The sequence below is a fragment of the Dama dama genome, chromosome 23, assembly GCF_033118175.1.
Source record: "Dama dama isolate Ldn47 chromosome 23, ASM3311817v1, whole genome shotgun sequence".
In the NCBI taxonomy this organism is placed as follows: Eukaryota; Metazoa; Chordata; class Mammalia; order Artiodactyla; family Cervidae; genus Dama; species Dama dama.
Window position 1 is genome coordinate 72,683,749 of NC_083703.1, and position 20,155 is coordinate 72,703,903.

Consider the following 20,155-nt stretch of genomic DNA (forward strand, 5'->3'; position numbering starts at 1 on the left):
GGTCCCTGTACTGTAGTCTTAACCTTTGGAGCAGCCAGTCCTGGCGGCAGCTCTGGAATTCTGAAATGCTAACCCCGAGATCTAGGTTTGAAGCCCTATACTTCATTGGTTGACTCCGTTTCCCTTTCATAAAACAGCAGGATTCCGTTTGAGAATTTAATGAGGTAAGGGATGTAATACACCAGATAACATAGTTAATATGTTCTCGGAAAACAGCAGCTCCTTCTCTTCCTTCTCGAGGCCTCAGCTACCCCACCTATGCCGCCGAAACCGGTGCCTCTCAGCCAGCCTCTAACCAGGCTCAGGAACCCACGGTGCGCTTTCTACCACCAGGTGGGGACTCAAGGCCAGTCCGTCCAGGAGAGGTCGCACATGCGCACTCACGGGGGCGGTGCCCCGCCTTCTCACGCTCTGCGTACGTCACTTCCGGCGCGAGCGGCCGGGCCGGCTGGGCAGGGAGTGCGGGTCGGTTCTGTGCGCGCTGCCGGACCAGGCTCCCGCCGCCGATTGACCCGCGCTCCGCCCCGTAGCCGGGCCGGTGAGTGCCCGCGAGCCCGTGTGCCCCGGGGGCCGGGGAGAGGGACCCCCGAGAGGGAGGGATGACCGGAAGTGGGGCACCCGCGTAGAGAGAGACCCCAGGAAACGGGGACCCCTGGGGAAGGGGTGACAACCGGAAGTGGGGGGCCTCGAAGGGTTGTCGACGGGACGTGGGGGCTCTGGGGTTCCAGGAACGGTGGATTCCTGACCTCTTCTTGGGGGAGGGTGGGGAGGAAGATGATGCTCGAAACATGTTAGGCTCCAAGTGAGGAAGATTCCCGGCTTCCCCCTAACAAATGGTGTTTGCACCCATCTATATGCCCACTCATCAATTCCTTCACCAGACTGACCGGGTCGTGCGCTGTATTCGATACCGCCAGGGCCCTGGAGATTAAACTGGAAGCTCTAGGTGCAGCGTGGAGCCCACTGTGGGGCTGGACACGTCTTTGCTCTGCTTCACGCGATGGGTACCCTTGGGCCCTTCCTCGCATCATCCACTGTTATTTACAGAGCACCGTCATGGTCCAAGCACTGGGAGAGCAATGAATGTAAGAGGCAATTTGTCTGCTCCCATGAAATTCACATTCTAGTGAGCAGATCCCCCCTTTGTAAAATAGTTAACAGTATTAGTGTTCTCACCAAATATTGTGAAGATTAAACGAGAGATGGATGTAAAATGCTAATCATAGTGCTCGATACATGATAAAACATGCATGAACATATTATCTCTTGTCATCATTCCACTGAGTTAAATTTCATAAAGCAAGCAATTATGTTGTATGTTGTTGTGTGCACAGCACTGCTAAGCATAGTGCCTGCCACAGGTGATCAGTAATTATTTAATAAATGAATGGATGGGTAAAACTGACTCAGAAGAGTTTCGGATAAACACACATGACACTGGACTGCAGTTTCTAAAAGAGAAATAGGAACCCAGTGCTGTGGAACACTGGAGTTACCCTGGAGAAGTCAAGGAAGGCTTCATAGAGGAGGTGACATTGAAGCTAGGCCTGGAAGGTGATGATTTGCCTGGTTGGAAACAAATAAGGTGAGGAAACTCCAGACAGAGGTATCAGAAATGCATGAGGTGTTCATTAGTTTGATCATTAATTTGTTTTGACTGACATTTAATGTGCATTGAGAGGAGGAAGGGTGAGAGAGGGGCTGGAGAGGGACTTTAGGTCTGTAGTCCATGGACATTGCAGTCAGTTTTCTGGCTAAGAAATGGATCGGAATTACGGGTATCTGTTGGCGTCCCAAGAAAACAAAGCCCAGGGTGGGTCCTGTGAACCATGATTGTTGATCTGTTCCTCACTCAGGATACCTCTGCCAAGCAGATGAAACTCATTCAACAAATATTTATGCAGCGCAGACAATGTGTCTGACACCCTGTTAAGTGCTGTGTTTAAGGTGATAAACAAGACAGTTGTGGATATTGCACACAAATTGCCTACAATTGCCACAGTGAGAGAGGTGCTATGCCACAGAGTTCCTGCAGGGGGCGCGAGGTGCTCCTAAACTGACCGGAGTCAGAGAGAGAGACGTCTTCCCTGCTTCAAACGCGGTCATCCCTGACCTGGATTATTTCAGTAGCCTCTAAATGGTCTTTTTGCTGCTGTCCTCATCGTCTTACAGTCATCCTCTTACATTCTCGAGACAACCCAGTGATCCTTTTAAAATCTCAATCCGATCATGTCACTCTACTCAAAACCCTCCAAAGTCAGAGTAACTAAGCTCTTACTGGCCTACAAAGCCCAGTACCATTTGGGACCCCACTTCCTCTATAAATCCGTCTGCTAATATTCTCCGCCTTGTGTATTTGGCTCTTGCGATACTGGTCTCCTCCCTGTTCCTTGAAAAAGCTAGGCATGGTCCTGCCTCAGGCTTTGCACTTTCCTCCCCCTACAGACCTACATGGCTTGCTCCCTCATCTCCTTCATCTTTGCACACATGTCACTTGATCAGGGTGAGGACTTCCCTGATCACCCTACTTAAAACTGCAACTCCTATCTCCAGGTACATCCACTCCCTGCCCACCCCCCCCTTGCCTGCAACTCCCTTGCCTGCTTTATTTCTCTGCATAGCCCTTATCATCTTTTTTCCCCCCTTATCATCTTCTAGTAGACTATACAATTTATTTTGCTTATATTCTGTCTCCCTAATTAAAATGTAAGCTCAGTGAAGGCAGGAGTTTTTCTTTGCTCACTGCTATATCCCCCAGTGCCTGGTCAAGGGCCTGGTACCTATTAAGTGCTTGGTATCTGTTGAATGCATAAAGTGACATCTAATGGGGTGAATTGGTATTGGCCAGAGGCACTGGAGAGAAGCCTGCTAGTCAGAGAAAACAAGATGTGCAAAGACAAGAGACAAGAAAACCACCTTTGGGAGAAAGTGAAAGAAACTGGGTAGGGCTGGAGGTTAGCACACAAGCAACATAGTGGGCAGACCTAAGATTTGGAGGAGGTGGCCTGGTCACTGTGGCTGCAGTGGCCTGTGGGGAAGACTGGCTATGCATAGAGGCCCCGAGATGACCCCTGCCTTCCTTGTTGAGCTCAAAGAGGGGGAAGAGTGAGAGCCCATGGACAGAAGAGCTTGGGCTTCAGAACTGGGCAGCCTTGCTGGGACCTTATTCCTGGAATATCTAAGGCAGCTATGTTGTTTTGGGTTTTTTTTCCATTTAATAAGTGTGTTAGTTCAGCTCTTCTAAGAAGCAGACACTAGGGTGAAATTACAGATGGAAGAAATTTAATGGTGGCAACACATAAAAGGGAGAGGCAACTGGAGAAATCAGGGAGAGCTTCAGACAGCTATGTGAGCCTGGTCCCTGTGCAGGAGGTTTGGGCAAGAAGTCTTGGACTGCAGTAAAGATCCGGCCAGGCTGATAGGGGATCCTCAAGGTAAAGTTGCCTGTTTGAGAAGTCCTATGTTTCACTCAGTCATTGGCTGGGCTCAGTCTGGAAAGTGTACATCCACTGGGTGGTGGATCCAGAGGGACAGCAGCTGGGACACCCATCAGTTACGTTCCACCCCAGCAGGAGATCTGATCAGTTTCGCAGCCGCCATGCTAAGTCATGTGTGGGTATGGTAAAAAATTCAAGAGGGCAGTGAAGAGTCTCCTTTTCTCCTCTTAAATGTTCAGTGTCTGGTTCTGTTCCTTAAAGGGAATCATGGTTAACAGTTTTCTTGTAATTTCTTCCAAAAATTTTAGGTGCATTCACACGTATATGTTTTTTAAATATAAATACAAGTCTTTTTTTTCCACACTGTCCTGCAACCTACTTTCTTTTTCCTTAACATGTCAATTCATAAAGATCTATTTAATTCCTTTTCATTATTAAATAGTATTCCATGCATATGGTAATATTATTTAACTAGTCTCCAACAAGAGGATGGAGGTAAAGTATTTTCAGTCTTTTGCCATTACAGTTAATACTTGTAATGATCATCCATATTTTACACACACATATAAGTACATAGAAATGGAACGCTGGGCCAAAGCATATATTTTTTTAATCAAAGTATAGTCAATTTATAATGTTTTGGGTATATAGCAGAGTGATACAGTTATGCAGATGTATCTATTTTTCAGATTCTTTTCCAGTACAGGGTATTATACTGAATACAGTCTGTGTAGTCCTTGTTGATTATCTGTCTTACATATAGCAGTGTGTATCTCTTAATGACAAATTCCTAATTTGTCCCTCCTATCTTTCCCCTTCTGGTAACCATAAGTTTGTTTTCTCTCTCTGTGAGTATATTTCTGTTTTATAAATAAGTTCATCTGTGTCCCTTTTTTTTAGATTCCACATGTAAATGAAACCGTATGACATCTGTAAGGGTATGTGGTTTGGAATCTTGATAACTATTGACACGCTGCCCTAGAGAGGCTATGCCAGTTTATTTTCCCACAAACAACAGGCCCATCAGAATCCCTGTTTTGTATTTTTGCTAATCTGAGATTCAAAGGGGTTTTAGTTTCCATTTCTTTAATTACCAGTAAGGTCAAGCACCTGTTCATACCTCTGTGAGCAAGGTGTGTGTGTGTGTGTGATGATCACACCTCTGAGCAAGGTATGTGTGTGTGATGATCACACCTCTGTGAGCAAGGTGTGTATGTGTGTGTGTGATAGGTGCGTGTATCCTGCTGGAGCAAGGTGTGTGTGTGCGTGTGTGTGTGATGAGGGGTGCTGCAGCAAAATCTGTGTGTGTGATGAGGGGTGTGTGTTTCCTGCTGGAGCTGCCCCGGGGCTGGGCTGGGCTGGACCGTGGTTCAGATACTCCTCCAGGAGAGAACCACTGCTCTGGGGGTTTTGGCTTGACGACAGCATCGCTGCCCCCCTCCCTCACGCCGATCAGGGGTTTGGAGTGACCGATGCCAGTGTCGGGCTTTCTCGGCATCACGCAGGGCTTCTGTTTCGCAGGGATCCTGGGAGCTCATGTCAGAAGAAAGTGACTCGCTGAGAACCAGCCCTTCCGCGGCCTCGCTTTCGGAAAATGAGCTGCCGCAGCCTTCCGCCCCCGCCGGCTATGTGTGCTCGCTGACCGAGGACCTGGTGGCCAAAGCCAGGGAGGAGCTGCAGGAGAAGCCGGAGTGGAGGCTCCGCGACGTGCAGGCCCTGCGGGACATGGTGCGCAAGGAGTGCCCCCATCTGAGCACCTCGCTGGAGGACGCCTTCCTGCTGCGCTTCCTCCGCGCCCGCAAGTTTGACTACGACCGGGCCCTCCAGCTGCTCATCAACTACCACAGCTGCCGGAGAAGCTGGCCCGAAGTCTTCAACGACCTGCGGCCTTCCGCCTTGAAGGAGGTCCTGGCCTCCGGCTTCCTCACCGTCCTGCCGCACACCGACCCCAGGGGCTGCCCCATCCTCTGCCTCCGCCCAGGTACCGCTCTCTGCGGGGGCGCGGGAGGGATGGGTGTGGGTACAGTGTGGGGTGCGTCTGCCCAGGGCGCTCTGTGTGTGTGCGCGCTCATGACTTTTTCCCTTTTGTCCGCTCCTGGCCTCAGTCAAGGCTTGTGTGTGTGTGTGTGTCTGTCTGTCTGTCTTATTCCCTTTTGTCCCCTCCTGGCCTCAGTCAAGGCTCTTTTGACGGCAGGAGAACAGAACCCTGCTCTACTGACGTTAAGACGAAGGGAGGATGTAGTCTGAGGAGCCGGGAGCACAGCAGCAGAGAGCTGAGGGAGCACGGTGCTCGCCCGCCCCAGGAGCTAGACCCAGCATCCTTCCGAGACCACAGGAGCCGAGACCACCGTTCTCCCTGTCTCTGCCTCTGACGGTCTGTCAGTCTGTGCGTCCCTCAGGGCCACGTTTTCTGCTGCCCTCTGCACATCTTCACCTTTCAGTCCGAGTACTGGCTTTTGGCCCCTCTGTACACCCCTCAGCTCCCAGGTTTAGCTGGCCACCCAACTCCGTTCCTTCACTGCAGATTCCAGATCTCTAGGGTTGGGAATCTGGTGAGCTGAGAAAGCAACCCTGATCATCGGGTCTAAGCAGGGCTGCCGGGGCACCCCCGCCCCCACCCTGTCAGTGCTTAGGGAGCAGGTGAGGTACAGATATCAGTGTCTGCCTGCCTCCTCTGACTTATCCCCCTCCCCTCTGCTTTTTGAAGTCAGTGAAAAGCTTCACTTCAGATGCACTTTTTCATCTCAGCAGTGCATGATGGTAAGTGAAACGCCTGACATTTCCTTGATGCAGTAGTTTGCAGTGGGGGTAGTTTTCTCCCTGTTCCCTCTCCCACCAAAGTATCAGAAATGTGAGAGAAGACTTCGGTTAACACAGAGACCGAGGGGTCCTAGAACTCAAGCATTCTGATTCTCCGTCTTCTTCTCCTTCTTCCCTGACCCTAAATACATAGTACACTCGGGAGAGTTCTCTGCTCTTCCCCCTGCCTCAATATTTTCTGTCAGGGCCAAGCTGAGAACAAATTGAAAGTAAGATGGCTCTGTTCTTCTTCCCAAACATGCCAGGAACATGAGAACCTGCTGGCCACCCTCTCTGCTCCTGTGCAAATACTTCTTGAAGGGATAGCTGATGGGGAGTGGAAGCCTCCCTCTGCCTTGAGACCCCATGTTATCATTTCCTTTAGTCATTTACCAAAGCTTATTGGGATACCAGCCATATTCTCGTGAGCCTTTACTACGTACCAGGCACAGTATTAACTGTTTTACCTGCTGTTTTAGGTGTTTTCCAAAATTAGGGGGTATTCATATTAAAACAGGGCTTCCCAGGTGACTCAGTGGTAAAGAATCTGCCTGCCAATGCAGGAAACACGGGTTCCACCCCTGGGTTGGGAAGATCCCCTGGAGGAGGAAACGGCAATCCAATCCAGTATTCTCTTCTGGAAAATTCCATGAACAGAGAAGCCTGGCAAGCTGCTGTCCATGGGTTGCAAAGAACTGGATACAGCTGAGCCACAGAGCATGCATGCATGCATTTTACAATAAACAATGTGGTGGAGAGGTCAGGGCACAAGGAAACCTGGAAACCAGCCAATGGGAGTTCTGCTGCTCCTCTGTACCCGACTCATATGAATATTACAGAACAGTCAGATGTTACCACACTGGTTTCGCCTCTTTGCTTGCATGGTTTCAACTCTTAGCTCCTGAGATGGATTCCGCCCCCCCCCCCCCGCCCCGCCCCACCGCCGATATGTCTGGAGCAGATTTGAACACCTCCCCACCAACTCAACATTTTAGCAGGAGGCAGACAGATTTTATTCTCAGCTAGCTCCTCTGGTGGCTCAGCTGGTAAAGAATCTGCCTGCCATGTGGGAGACCTGGGTTCGATCCCTAGGTTGGGAAGATCCCCTGGAGAAGGGAACCGCTATCCACTCCAGTATTCTGGCCTGGAGAATTCCATGGATTGTATAGTTCATGGGGTCGCAAAGAGTCAGACATGACTGAATGACTTTCACTTCACTTCAGTGTGAAATAAATCTGGAAGGTGTCAGGTTTGCCTTTTTGTAAGTTATTTTGAGACATATGTGATTGAAAAGGATGATAGCCAGCAGGCAGAAGCAGGTTTAATTGGCAGCACTACCAAGCAGCAAGCTGGCACAATTTTTGGGCAAAGGTTTTTTTGTATAGAAATTTTGCACATGTCACAAATCTCATTGGGGACCATCCAGTGGACTTTTATCTTTCTAAGAAAGAGACACACGTATCTTGGTGGGATTTTCTTGAGAATAGTAGTTAGCACTCAGAAGTTGTCATTCTCATCTTTTCCCCAAAGAGAAAAAGACTCCTCAATCATATGGGAAGCATTAAGGGAGCAACCAGCCTGGAAAGGGGAGTTTGTTCAAGCTACACCATTGGGAAACCATCTCCATCTCTGCTGTCTTGGTCTGGGCTTCATCCTCTGACTAGCTCTTGCCTCATGGGTCCCTGGGTCTCAGGCTCCCAGCCTCACCGCTACAAGAGAGAAGAGAGATCTTCTCTTTCCAAAGGGCCCAGGTCCCAGAATTGAGTCCCTGTGCTTCTGCTTGGCCTCACTTGGATTACTCGCTGTGGCCAGGAGGATGCTATGCCCACACTGGCCAAGCCCACCTCTGGACCCAAGAGTAAAGTCACTTTACACACTCAGTATGGCTAGCATGGGAAGAAGTGGTTCCCCCCAAGGAAGATGACGGTGGTCTTACGAAGATAAGGGCACTTAGGATGGCAGAAGGCGCACATGTCCATTAAGGCAAGCATTATTATCCCATTCTACTTAGGAGGAGACGTAGGCCCAGATTGAGGAGAAAACTTGCCTAAGGTCACACAGCTAGGAAGATTCAAACCCCCAGGTGTGTCTGACTTCAGAGCTCACGATTTTATCTTCAACACTCAATTGCTTTTCCATTTCAGAATGTGCTGCTATGTTTGGAGTCAAGAAGCATCAGCTCCCACTTAAAGATCTAAATAGTCGTGCCAGTAGAATTCTTTTCCACTTTTAAGCAATGGTTTAGGAAGGAGATAAATCCTAGCCTGTCTGATTACGTGTTTGTATTCATTTCTGTAACATACTGTCCATCTTTTACGACCTTAGACAGGTGGATCCCAAGCAACTATCCAATTACAGAAAACATCCGAGCCATATACCTGACATTAGAGAAACTCATTCAGTCTGAAGAAACCCAGGTGAATGGAATTGTAATTCTTGCAGACTACAAAGGAGTGAGCTTATCAAAGGCATCTCATTTTGGCCCTTTTATAGCCAAAAAGGTGATTGGCATCCTTCAGGTATGGCTCCTATGTGTCATGTGCCTGTCCTGTGGCTGTGTGTCTTTCCCAGGGCCCTGTCCATCTCCAATTCCACCTAACACACAAACCCCACCTCCCACGCCTCCCCACAGTCAGGACAATACAAAAGCATTATGGGAAGAAATGTAAAAGTCCAGCTCACCACTCATTCTCATCAAGGTCTCCAGTAGCTACTGGGCAAAATCAACTTTAGGACAGGAGCCCAAAAACCAGAGAAATGCTTTCTGCTTTTTTTTTTGTTTGTTTGGGGGTTTTTTTTTGGCCCAGAAGACAGAGAAATTCTCGACAAATGAAACTTAGACGTTTCTGCTGAGGTGATGGAGCCTCTCCTTTTTTCTGTAGAACCTGGGCACGGGGAACCCTGCTGGGCTGTTTTGGTCAGATGCTTTTCACACCTCATGTTGTGCATTTCAGAACACAAGTCTCTGGGAACCATAAAGTTCCTCATGCATCTGCAGTGTGTGAGATGGTTTGCACATGCAAAGTGCTTGTTTTTTTAAATTGAAGTATATAGTTGATTTACAGTATTATGTTAGTTTAAGGTGTACAGCAGAATGACTCAGTATTTTTATAGATTATACGCCATTAAAAGTTATTAAAAAATAACGGCTATATTTCCCTGTGCTGTCCAATATATCCTTGTTGCTGCAAAGCACACTTACAATCATGGTAAGCCATTCAGTCCTTCAGGGAATCCTCTGAGATAGACAAGGTAAGAATTATCTTCCCTTGTTGATAGAAGTGGATACCTTCAGGATGTAGTCTGGCAGCCTGGACCCTCGTTCATCAGACCCAGTCAGTGGGGTGCTGTCTCCTGTGAGCTGGGGGCACCAGTGATCCCACGATTCTCCCCCATAAAATTCCACAGTGTTTGAACCTCTCCTGCATACCAGGCTGATTATTTAAACATTTAAATGTCACTTCCAGTCATTATCAGAAATGTGAATTCTGACATGGAGGTAATACTCGGGCTTCCCTTAGCTTCCACTCTTCTTTGCTTCTGCCAAATGTTGTGCAGATTCAAGTGTCAGGATAATGCGTTCAGTCAGTGGTTCTCTAGTCCTGTAAGATGGTCTGGGGGACAAAAAATGTTCCAGGGTTAAGTGTGTTTGGGAAATACAGGATAGCATGCCCCTTTCTTGTGAATTTCAACATAAATATTTGCATACTGAAAGCCTGACTGGTCCTGCAGTTAAGGAAACCTGTTTGACTGTATTTAGTCTACTATTTCTCAAACTCAGTTGCTTACCACAGAACCCTTTTTGCATCACAGGCTAGTAACATCCTGAGAAATACACGTTGGGAAATACTGATCTAAAAGGCCTGATATTTGTTAGATCCGTCCACACAGGCTCAGACTGCTTTTTTGCCCTAAGAAGGGCAGCTCTCCACCTGCTTGCCTAACCATTTCCTAAACCAGCTCTGGGTCCTTAGACAGACTCTTTGCCTGAGACCCATCTTCCTGTCTAGCCCTGACTTGGGCTGTCTTTGAAGAGACCAGGAGAATCAGACCAGACTGATGTTGGGGCTAAAAATGGGGAAGGCAGGCTGTGGCAACTGACGGTTTTCAGATTCTAACATCGGGATTCTAACATTCCCTTCCCTTCCCCCACAGGACGGTTTCCCCATTCGGATAAAAGCAGTCCATGTAGTGAATGAACCTCGAATATTTAAAGGTATTTTTGCCATCATAAAACCATTCCTGAAGGAGAAGATAGCAAACAGAGTAAGTGATGATCCTATCAACTTAAAGATCTTTAATTTTTTTTGTGCTTCCTTTTCTGTGACATCTCTAAATTCATTGCAACAACTATAAACTTAGCTTATTCTTTTCTTTTTCTTTTTAAAGATTTGCATATTTATTATTTTTTGTTTCACTGGGTCTTCATTGCTGTGCATGGTCTTCTCATTGCAGTGGCTTCTCTTGTTGCAGAGCACGGGCTCGATGCACATGGGCTCAGTAGCTGTGGCTCCTGGGCTCTGGGAGTGCTGGTTCTGTAGTTTGGGCGCACTTAGTTGCTCCAGGGCACGTGGGATCTTCCCAGATCATGGATTGAGCCCGTGGCCTCTGCATTGGCAGGCAGATTCTTAACCACTAGACCACCGGAGAAGCCCAGTTTATTATTCTTGCCTGGGACTACTGAGTTGGAAAGTGCAGGGTTTCAGATAAAATAGATGAACAGTCTTTTCTGTGAAGGGAAGATGAAATTAATGGGAAGATAATACTTGACTGTAGAGAGAGCACACCCAGGGTTGTTTTTGTAGGAGCATCTCTGCTCTTTGATCATTTAGGCTTTTTAATATCCTGGCCTGGGCATTGTGAACCAACATCATATTTTATGTATGAAAGTGAAAGTGAAATCGCTCAGTGGTGTCCGACTCTTTGGGACCCCATGGGCTGTAGTCTACCAGACTCCTCCGTCCACAGGATTCTTCAGGCAAGAATACTAGAGTGGGTTGCCATTTCCTTCTCCAGGGGATCTTCCTGACCCAGGGATCAAACCGAAGCCTCCCACCTTGCAGGCAGACGCTTTACCCTCTGAGCCACCAGGGAAGCCCATTTTATGTATGAGGATGTAGCAAAGGGTGGTCACTGGGTGGGGAGTTAAAAAGAGTCCTGGCAATTTCTTACTGCAGCTCCTTGTGCTTTAAAATTGTTGTTTGTGTGCTAGTGGCTTAGTCGTGCCCGACTCTTTGCAACCCTATGGACTGTAGCCTGCCAGGTTCCTCTGTCCATGGGATTCTCCAGAGCAAGAATACTGGAGTGGGTAGCCATTGCCTTCTCCAGGGGATCTTCCAGACCCAGGGCTCGAACCCAGGTCTCCTGCATTGCAGGCAGATTCTTTACCATCCGAGCTATAGAGAAGTCCCTATAGCTTAAATTGTTGTTTAAGCCTTTCCATTTACTTAATTTATTGTCTTACTGTGTGAAGTTTGTGGAGCAGTTCAAGGTTTATGAGATCTGTGAGTTTATAGTTTAATTTTTATGTTAGAAAAGATAGGTGACCCTTTAAAAAGACAGTCTTGGTACTTTCCTGGTGGTCCAGAAATTGGGACTCTGAGCTTTCACTCCAGGGGACCTGGGTTCAATCCCTGGTTGGGGAGCTAAGATTCTGCAAGCCTCAAGCTGCAGCCAAAAAAAAAGAGACAGTCTTCCTCTGACCCTGAAGAGCCAGTGATCTTTTAAACTTTCCAAGGACCATGATTAAAATATGATGGGTGGTATTTTTCTCCTTCTTTCTTAGGCCTAGGAAAATGGTTATGGTTACTCACATACTCTTCAATTTTGTTCTCTCTTTCAAAGAGGAAATGTAGAATCTCATTTGTGAGGGAGGGAACTTGAAATCCAGATTACCAGGCCCTTTCCCCAAAGATTTTAACTCATCGGTTCAGGGTTAGAGCCCAGGAACCTGTGCTTTTAAGACTTCCTTAGGTGATTCTGATGCAGTTAGGACTGAGGACCTCTCAGTGTGGCCTCCCACCCTGGGTTTGAACCCATGTTGCTTCCTGGAGCTTCTGTCTGGAACCTGCTTATACCAAAGCAGTCTTTGGACAACGTCTTTTACATCTACGAAATGACCTTACTAATGTTAAATAATCTGTTCACTTGGTCCATTGTATGTTAATTCATTGACTCAGAAATATTTTTTGATCAGCTTTGTGCAGGTATGTTCTCAATCAATAAAACAGACAAAAATCTCTGCCCCTAAGAAGCTTACATTCTAGAGAGACAGACAGTGAGTTATGTCTGTTATCCAGTGCTAATGCTACGGAGAAAAATAAAGCAGAGAAAGGAGACGGCAGGTTCTGGAAGAAGGAAAGGAGTGGTAGTATTCTGTGGGATGGTCAGAGGTGGTGTCATTGAGAAGTTGGCGTTTGAGCGAAGACGTGAATGCAATGAGGGAGTGAGCCTTACAGGGATCTGGGGGACTCTGAGTGGGGCAGGGAGTGGGGGAAGCAGGCCTGGAGGAGCAGCAGGGGGGTGTGGGAGGAATGGGAGGCAGAGGTGTAAGAGCCCAGACCGTGCGGGCCATCATGTGGACTGTGGCGTTTAGTCTGCGTGAGATGGGTGCACTGGAAGTCCGCACGTTTTAGAGGAGTGACTTGATCTGACTTATGTTGAAGAGCGCTTAGGTTGTGGTGGGACAAGGCGAGGGGTGTAAGCAAAGAGCCGAGGAAGATACTCTGAGGATCCAGGTAAGAAGGGATGATGACCTGGTCCCACTAGGGTAGCAGGGAAGTGTCAGAATTCTGGACATGTTTTGAAGTACCAGCTAAGAGGATACAGGATACAAGGAAAAGAGGATGAAGGATCCTCAAGCTTTTCGCGGCACTGGTAGAGCAGAGTTGGCATCAAGCATTCCTTTATTCATTTAGCAGACGTGTGTTTGAGCGCCTCCCAGTAAAGGTTACTGATTAACCCGAGGACCTGTGTGCTTTCCTGTCATTCTCTGTAGTTTTTCCTTCACGGGTCTGACCTGAACTCTCTCCACACAAACCTTCCAAGAAACATCCTCCCCAGGGAATACGGGGGCACGGCTGGAGAGCTGGACATCACCGCCTGGAACGCCGTGCTGCTGGCCTCGGAGGAGGACTTCGTGAGGGAGTTCTGCCAGCCCGGCCCTCCCTGTGACAGCATCCTGGGCCAGGCCCTGCCGCCCGAGGGGCTGAGCTCGGAGGCGCCCTGTGATGACTCCGTGCGGGCTGTGAAATCACAGCTATACTCCTGCTACTAGCCAGTCCCCCGCGAACGGCACCATCTTTACAAGCTTTCCTTCCTTCTTCGGAGAGGCCCAAGGAGGATTCGAGCTGCCAGGGATTGTCTTGCTCCTTGGAACAGAACTGCAGCATGGAGGCAAAGCCTGGAGAGCTCTGAGCCACAGGGTGAGGCTTGGGTGGCTTGAATGACTCTGTGGAAGATGTGGAGAAAGTCCCCCAGCAATTCTGAAACATTTGCAATCCCAGTGTGCAGCCACGAATGTGGAAGCCGTATCCGGTTCTTACAGAGCTCAAAGCAAGGAAAATCAGGACCAACAACACTTTGATCCCACATTCCAGGAGAAAACCCCAATTGGCCAGGCAGTGCACTCCTGTGAGACAGTTTGGCCAAGCCTGCCAGGTAGCCACATGTGAGATGATGAGATTGTCTTGAAAGACAGACTACAGACCTCTCAGCTTGAAAGTGTGAGGTCCATCACTGGGTCTGGAAAGCACCTTCACTGAATCATGCAAGAAGACAGCAGCAGCACCTCCTGATCAAACTCGGGAACCAGGGACCTTATGTACCTCTGGGGTTCATGGGTTGAATCTTGCAATAGAACCTTAAAGTTTTCCCGAACCCATAAAGCCTTAGTCCTGGTTCTCAAAAGAATCATACATGATCCTAGACACACGTGATTTTACTCAACCATGAAGCCTGGACGCCAGTCCTGTGTAGCTAAAAGAATTCTGGCCTAAGATTTATGAGACCTGCGCCCCAACCTTAGACGTGTTTCTGTGGACACACGAGCCTCTGTGGGCCTCCAGCCTTCTCATCTGTAAAATGAGGCTGAATGAAGTGATGCTGAGGGCCCTTTTGGCTACTAATGGGCCTCTGCTATTTGGTTATTTATTGAATGTTAGACATTGGTTTTCTGCCTAGAAAGAGCACTCTCTAGATACCAGTAGTTGGATTCTGTACTTTTGTGGTATGCATAGGCCTTCCCAAGAGGGATGCGTCATTGTTTTGGCCCTGTCTTTAAAGAAATGAGTGGATTCAGCAATACCCATTTTCCTTTCACAGGGAGGGTTGAACTTGAAAATGATGGCCTTTGTGAAGGCAGATGAAATGCCCATGATCTTGGATGAATTCCTTCAATCTCTAAGACTCTGGCTTATATTTTAAACTTGGCGAGGTAAAGGGATAAATTAATTGACATTTTTAAAATTTGGCCTCTGGAAATAAGGGCAAGTTATTCTGGGCCACCCCCGCCACAACACACTTGAGTTTCTATCTCTTGTGTCCAGCCAGACTGAATGTTAATTCTGCATTTTAGCACTTTAGACCCTTCCTGTCAAGAACTTAGCCTTAGCCCAAGCATCAAATTAGGTGGTTCATCTGATGGCCTTTGACCTATTTCCTTTCATTCATTCCATGCAAATTGCGGTGTTAAAAAGTGACAGGTACCACGCATTGTGTGTGTTACCTTCTCTGTGCATTTGTTAGAGCAGCAGCAGGCAGCCTGAATGACTCAGTTAGGACTAGAACAGTCCTCTGAAATGTCAAGGCCAATCAGTTGTTCATAAGCTGTTTCTCTCTGTAGCACTTTTTAAAATGTCTGGAGAAGTTGTTGGTGGAAGTGACTTACCTCATTCGTGCCAATTCTAGGAAGAACTGTTTTCACCATAGATACTAACCTTGGATGCTCTAGGGATCTGGCTGGGTGGGAGGTGTCAAAATACACACCCTTGGCTGCCTCTAGTCCCATCTAGACAATGCCATGACAGTGATGGCGTGACCGCCATTGCTGGAAAAGTCTCAATGGGACAAGTGGGATGGCTATAGTAATAAGTTCAGAACCCAATTGTCTGGGAGAATTGGTCAGAGGTTTTCTTAGGTCCCAAAGAGGACAGAGATTAAAAAACACAACAGAAAAGTTAGACGTGAATCAGGCCCACCAAGTTTCCAAGGTTTGAACTGGCATTGCGTTCCTGGCAAGCTGCCTTTGTCCACGTGTCTTAATGTGGGGATGGCCAAGCTCACCTCCAGAAATTTCTCAAAGACCAGGAAGGGTGTTGCCCATTTCCCAGACCTTCCCAGTTAGATCAGGGAGCTGTTTCATTCAGCTTCCGAAAGGAGTCAGGGCCAAGGGTTGTCTGCCTTCTGGAGCTGCTGTGTTTTATGTTGGCTCCAGGGAGAGCAAATGGTTTTGGCACCTCAGGAGGCTTGCTCCAAGCTGTGAAAGCGGGACCTCCCTGGGTGGAAACTATGGCCATCTCTGCCTGGCTTCTGTCTGCGGCTGCCTCAGCAGGGCAGGGGAATGACCACAGGGGCACCCCGGGAGTTTCACTCAGCGGTGGGGGCATAGTGACAGAGCAAGTAATTGAACACCAGGAGAACTGAGTGTATTCCTTAAGGGAAAAGTTCTGATTCATTTCAGACACCTGAAAATGAATGTTTCCTGCAATTTAGGGCTGTGTGCTGTAGGCAAGGGAAAGAAATAGTAAACCAGGAGGCCCAAGTCCAGCTGTACTTTGCCACTTGGCCTTGGTCAGCTGCTGAACTCCCTGAATGGTCCTATGATAAAGGGTGTCTACACTTGGGAGCCCTGAACCCTCTGTTCCTGGCATCAGAGGATTTGTTTCTCCCTGCCCACCCCCCCACCCCCGCCATCTGAATGACCCTTTAGGCAGTTTAGGTCTGAATGAACTGACACCTAACGCTTCCAAATGAGTCTGTCAGCTTAGGTAATGGGTTGGGGGAGTTCTTCCTCCTCTTCTGTACAGAATTCTGGAAAATTGTGCTTCTTCCTGGAATTCTGTTCTTTCACGGCAAGAGGCTGGGAGTAATCTACAGAAATAGCCAAAAGTGCAACAACCCTGGCCTCCTCTCTTGAGTTTCCTATTTTCTGTCAGCAAAGGTGGCCTCAGCTCCCTAGTACTTCACCCTGCTTTCACAAGGAGCAGCCTGTCCTTCAGTCAGTTCAGTTGCTCAGTCATGTCCGACTGTTTACGACCCCATGAACTGCAGCACGCCAGGCTTCCCTGTTCTTCACCAACCTCCCGAAGCTTGCTCAAACTCATGTCCATTGCGTCGGTGATGCCATCCAACCATCTCATCCTCTGTTGTCCCCTTCTCCTCACGCCTTCAATCTTTCCCAGCATCGGGGTCTTTTCTAAGGAGTCAGTTCTTCACATCAGGTGGCCAAAGAATATTGGAGTTTCAATTTCAGCATCAGTCCTCCCAATGAATATTCAGGACTGATTTCCTTTATGATTGGCTGGTTTGATCTCCTGGCAGTCCAAGGGACTCTCAAGAGTCTTCTCCAACACCACAAAAACAAAAGCATCAATTCTTTGGTGCTCAGCTTTCTTTATAGTCCAACTCTCACATCCATACATATGGAAAAACCATAGCTTTGGCTAGACGGATCTTTGTTGGCAGAGTAATGTCTCTGCTTTTTAATATGCTGTCTAGGTTGGTCATAGCTTTTCTTCCAAGGAGCAAGTGTCTTTTAATTTCATGGCTGCAATCACCATCTGCAGTGATTTTGGAGCCCAAATAAAGTCTCACTGTCTCTATTGTTTCCCCATCTGTTTGCCACGAAGTGATGGCACTGGATGCCATGATTTTAGTTTTCTGAATGTTGAGTTTTAAGCCAACTTTTTCATTCTCCTCTTTCACTTTCATCAAGAGGCACTTTAGTTCTTTTTCGCTTTCTGCCATAAGGGTGGTGTTATCTGCATATCTGAGGCTATTATTTCTCCCGGCAATCTTGATTCCAGCTTCTGTATCATACAGCCCAGCATTTCACATGATGTACTCTGCATATAAGTTAAATAAGCAGGGTGACAATATACAACCTTGATGTACTCCTTTCCCTATTTGGAACCAGTCTGTTGTTCCATGTCCAGTTCTAACTGTTGCTTCTTGACCTGCATACAGGTTTCTCAGAAGGCAGGTAAGGTGGTCTGGTATTCTCATCTCTTTAAGAATTTTCCACAGTTTCTTGTGGTCCACACAGTCAAAGGCTTTGGCGAAGTCAATAAAGCAGAAGTAGATGTTTTTCTGGAACTCTCTTGCTTTTTCAATGATCCATTGGATGTTGGCAATTTGATCTCGGGTTCCTCTGCCTTTTTTAAATCCAGCTTGAACATCTTGAAGTTCGTGATTCACATACTTTGAAGCCTGGCTTGGAGAATTTTGAGCACTACTTTGCTAACATGTGAGATGAGTGCAATTGTGCGGTAGTTTAAACCTTCTTTGACATTGCCTTTCTTTGGGATTGGAATGAAAACTGACCTTTTCCAGTCCTGTGGCCACTGCTGAGTTTTCCAAATTTGCTGGCATATTTAGTGCAGCCCTTTCACAGCATCATCTTTCAGGATTTTAAATAGCTCAACTGGAATTCCATCACCTCCACTAGCTTTGTTCATAGTGATGCTTTCTAAGGCCTACTTGACTTCACATTCCAGGATGTCTGGCTCTAGGTGAGTGATCACACCATCATAGTTATCTGGCTCATGAAGATCTTTTTTGTATATTTCTCCTGTGTATTCTTGCCACCTCTTCTTAATATCTTATGCTTCTGTTAGGTCTATACCATTTCTGTCCTTTATTGTGCCCATCTTTGCATGAAATGTTCCCTTGGTATCTCTAATTTTCTTGAAGAGATCTCTAGTCTTTCCCATTCTGTTGTTTTCCCTTACTTCTTTGCATTGATCACTGAGGAAGTCTTTATCTCTCCTTCTGTTCTTTGGAGCTCTGCATTCAAATGGGTGTATCTTTCCTTTTCTCCTTTGTCTTTAGCTTCTCTTCTTTTCTCAGCTATTTGTAAGGCGTCCTCAGACAAACCATTTTGCCTTTTTGCATTTTTTTCTTGGGGATGGTCTTTTTTTTTTTTAATTTTTTTATTAATGTATTTTTGGCTGCTCTGCATCTTCACTGCTTCCTGTGGGCTTCTCTAGTCGCGGCGAGTGGGGGCTACTGTCGTGGGGAGCGGGCTGCTCACTGCAATAGCTTCTCTTGTGGACCACGGGCTCTAGGGCCCTCGGGCTTAGGTGTCCCGCGGCATGTGGGATCATTCCAGGCCAGGGATTGAACCCGTGTCCCCTGCACTAGCAGGCAGATTCTTAACCACTGGACCACCGGGGAAGTCCCGGGGATGGTCTTGATCATGCCTCCTGTACAATATCACGAACCTGACATTGCTCAATGTCACGAGCCTGTCCTTAGAGCTTTACAAACACTTCAGTTCACAAGATACTACATTTTTGCCAGAAAGTGAGTCAGGGTAATAAGAGATATTTTCCCTGAATTCCTGTGAGATGTTGAGGCTTTCAGAAATCTCCGTGGGTGGGCAGTTACTTTAAATGCCATCTGATTCTCAGATCAGTTATGGGGTCGCTTTTTCATTTGGGTAGCCAAAAGCTATGGTACTGTTGTGGCATTATCCTAATACCTCATTTTAAGGTTTTCCTTTGAAACCACTTCTTTCATTTAGCAAGTAAAATGTCCGCTAAGCTAGTGATGTGTGGCTGTCCTGTGGCATGACAGTCGTGGAGATCGCAAACAGAAAACATAGCAACTGTTCAGGAAAGATGTCCAGTCACACTGGACATCTGAAAAGTCACACTTTTCAGGACTGAGGTCCGTGAGTTTTGTAAACCTCGAATAAATTCCCTTCTGCTCTCCTGATGCAGAAATGGCTTGAAATGCAAGTAATAAATAATGTCAGAGTCATATTCTTCCTTCATAGCGCTTGCTCCATGCGAAGGCCCAGGGTAATTTGTGAATGGCCTTGCTAGTGACCGTTCTGCTCTTTGCCAATTAGCCACTTGTCCTTTCATCTCACTGGGCACCATGTTTAGTTGGGCTGTTAAGTAGCTGCCATCCACTGGGATTCTTGTGGATATGCCTTGACCTCAGGTGGGAACCTGTTACAAGTAAAATACTTGAAACTTCTCTGGGGCCAAGAGCCTCTCTCAATGACTCTGAAGGGGTTAGAGATGGACTAATTGTGACCAGATTGGGGCATCATTTCGGCCACTGGTTGCCTTCCTCACTTCAAACTGAAATTCAGTTTGGCTTCAAGTATAGGGACACATGGTGGTGGATTCATCTACTTCAGTGTTTGTTTTGACCAAAAGTTTATTTTTCTAGTGCATTTTCTAAGTCAAAATGGTGAAAACATGTAATTTTAGTATGCATGACTGGGTCTTAAATAATAAAAAAATCTCTGTAAGGCTGAGTGTGTGTGGAGTTCTTTTGTGACTATGGCAGTTTGGGTAAAGGTTATAAGTGTTTTATTTTTCGTGGGCAGGGCTTCCAGCTGGTAAGAAATCCACCTGCAATGTGGGAGACTTGGGTTCGATCCCCTGGGAAGATCCCCTGGAGGAGGGAAAGGGGACCCACTCCAGTATTCTGGCCTGGAGAACCCCATGGGCTGTATAGTCCATGGCGTCGCGAAGAGTTGGACACGACTGAGTGCCTTTCACCCTCACAGTGGCCGGGGAGAGCCTCTCCCCTGCTGAGGCCGGAAGGGGGCGCTGTGGCAGCACGTGCGTTTTCTAGGCAGCGGGCCGGCTGCCTCTGAAGGTCAGGTGCGGTGAGGGGACACCAGTGTGAAGAAAGGAAGTGGACCGAGATGTCCACAGTGATACAAAGGGCCACTCGCCAGG

At 47.4% G+C, this 20,155-nt stretch overlaps 1 protein-coding gene across 5 annotated transcripts; it reads left to right on the plus strand.

The window, feature by feature from the left end:
- Window positions 1-433: 433 nt before the first annotated feature.
- TTPAL (alpha tocopherol transfer protein like) lies at window positions 434-19,725 on the plus strand. Of its 5 annotated transcripts, XM_061127332.1 has the most exons (7): window positions 435-538; window positions 882-1,085; window positions 4,338-4,375; window positions 4,959-5,418; window positions 8,562-8,755; window positions 10,392-10,502; window positions 13,234-19,725. In XM_061127332.1, the coding sequence occupies exons 3-7, from the start codon at window positions 4,361-4,363 to the stop codon at window positions 13,510-13,512; spliced, it is 1,059 nt and encodes a 352-aa protein (XP_060983315.1). In that variant the 5' UTR covers window positions 435-538; window positions 882-1,085; window positions 4,338-4,360; the 3' UTR covers window positions 13,513-19,725. The 5 variants fall into 5 exon arrangements, with proteins under 5 accessions (XP_060983318.1, XP_060983315.1, XP_060983317.1 ...); XM_061127334.1 differs by lacking the exon at window positions 4,338-4,375; XM_061127331.1 differs by lacking the exon at window positions 882-1,085 and having other exon boundaries at window positions 437-538.
- Window positions 19,726-20,155: the final 430 nt, after the last annotated feature.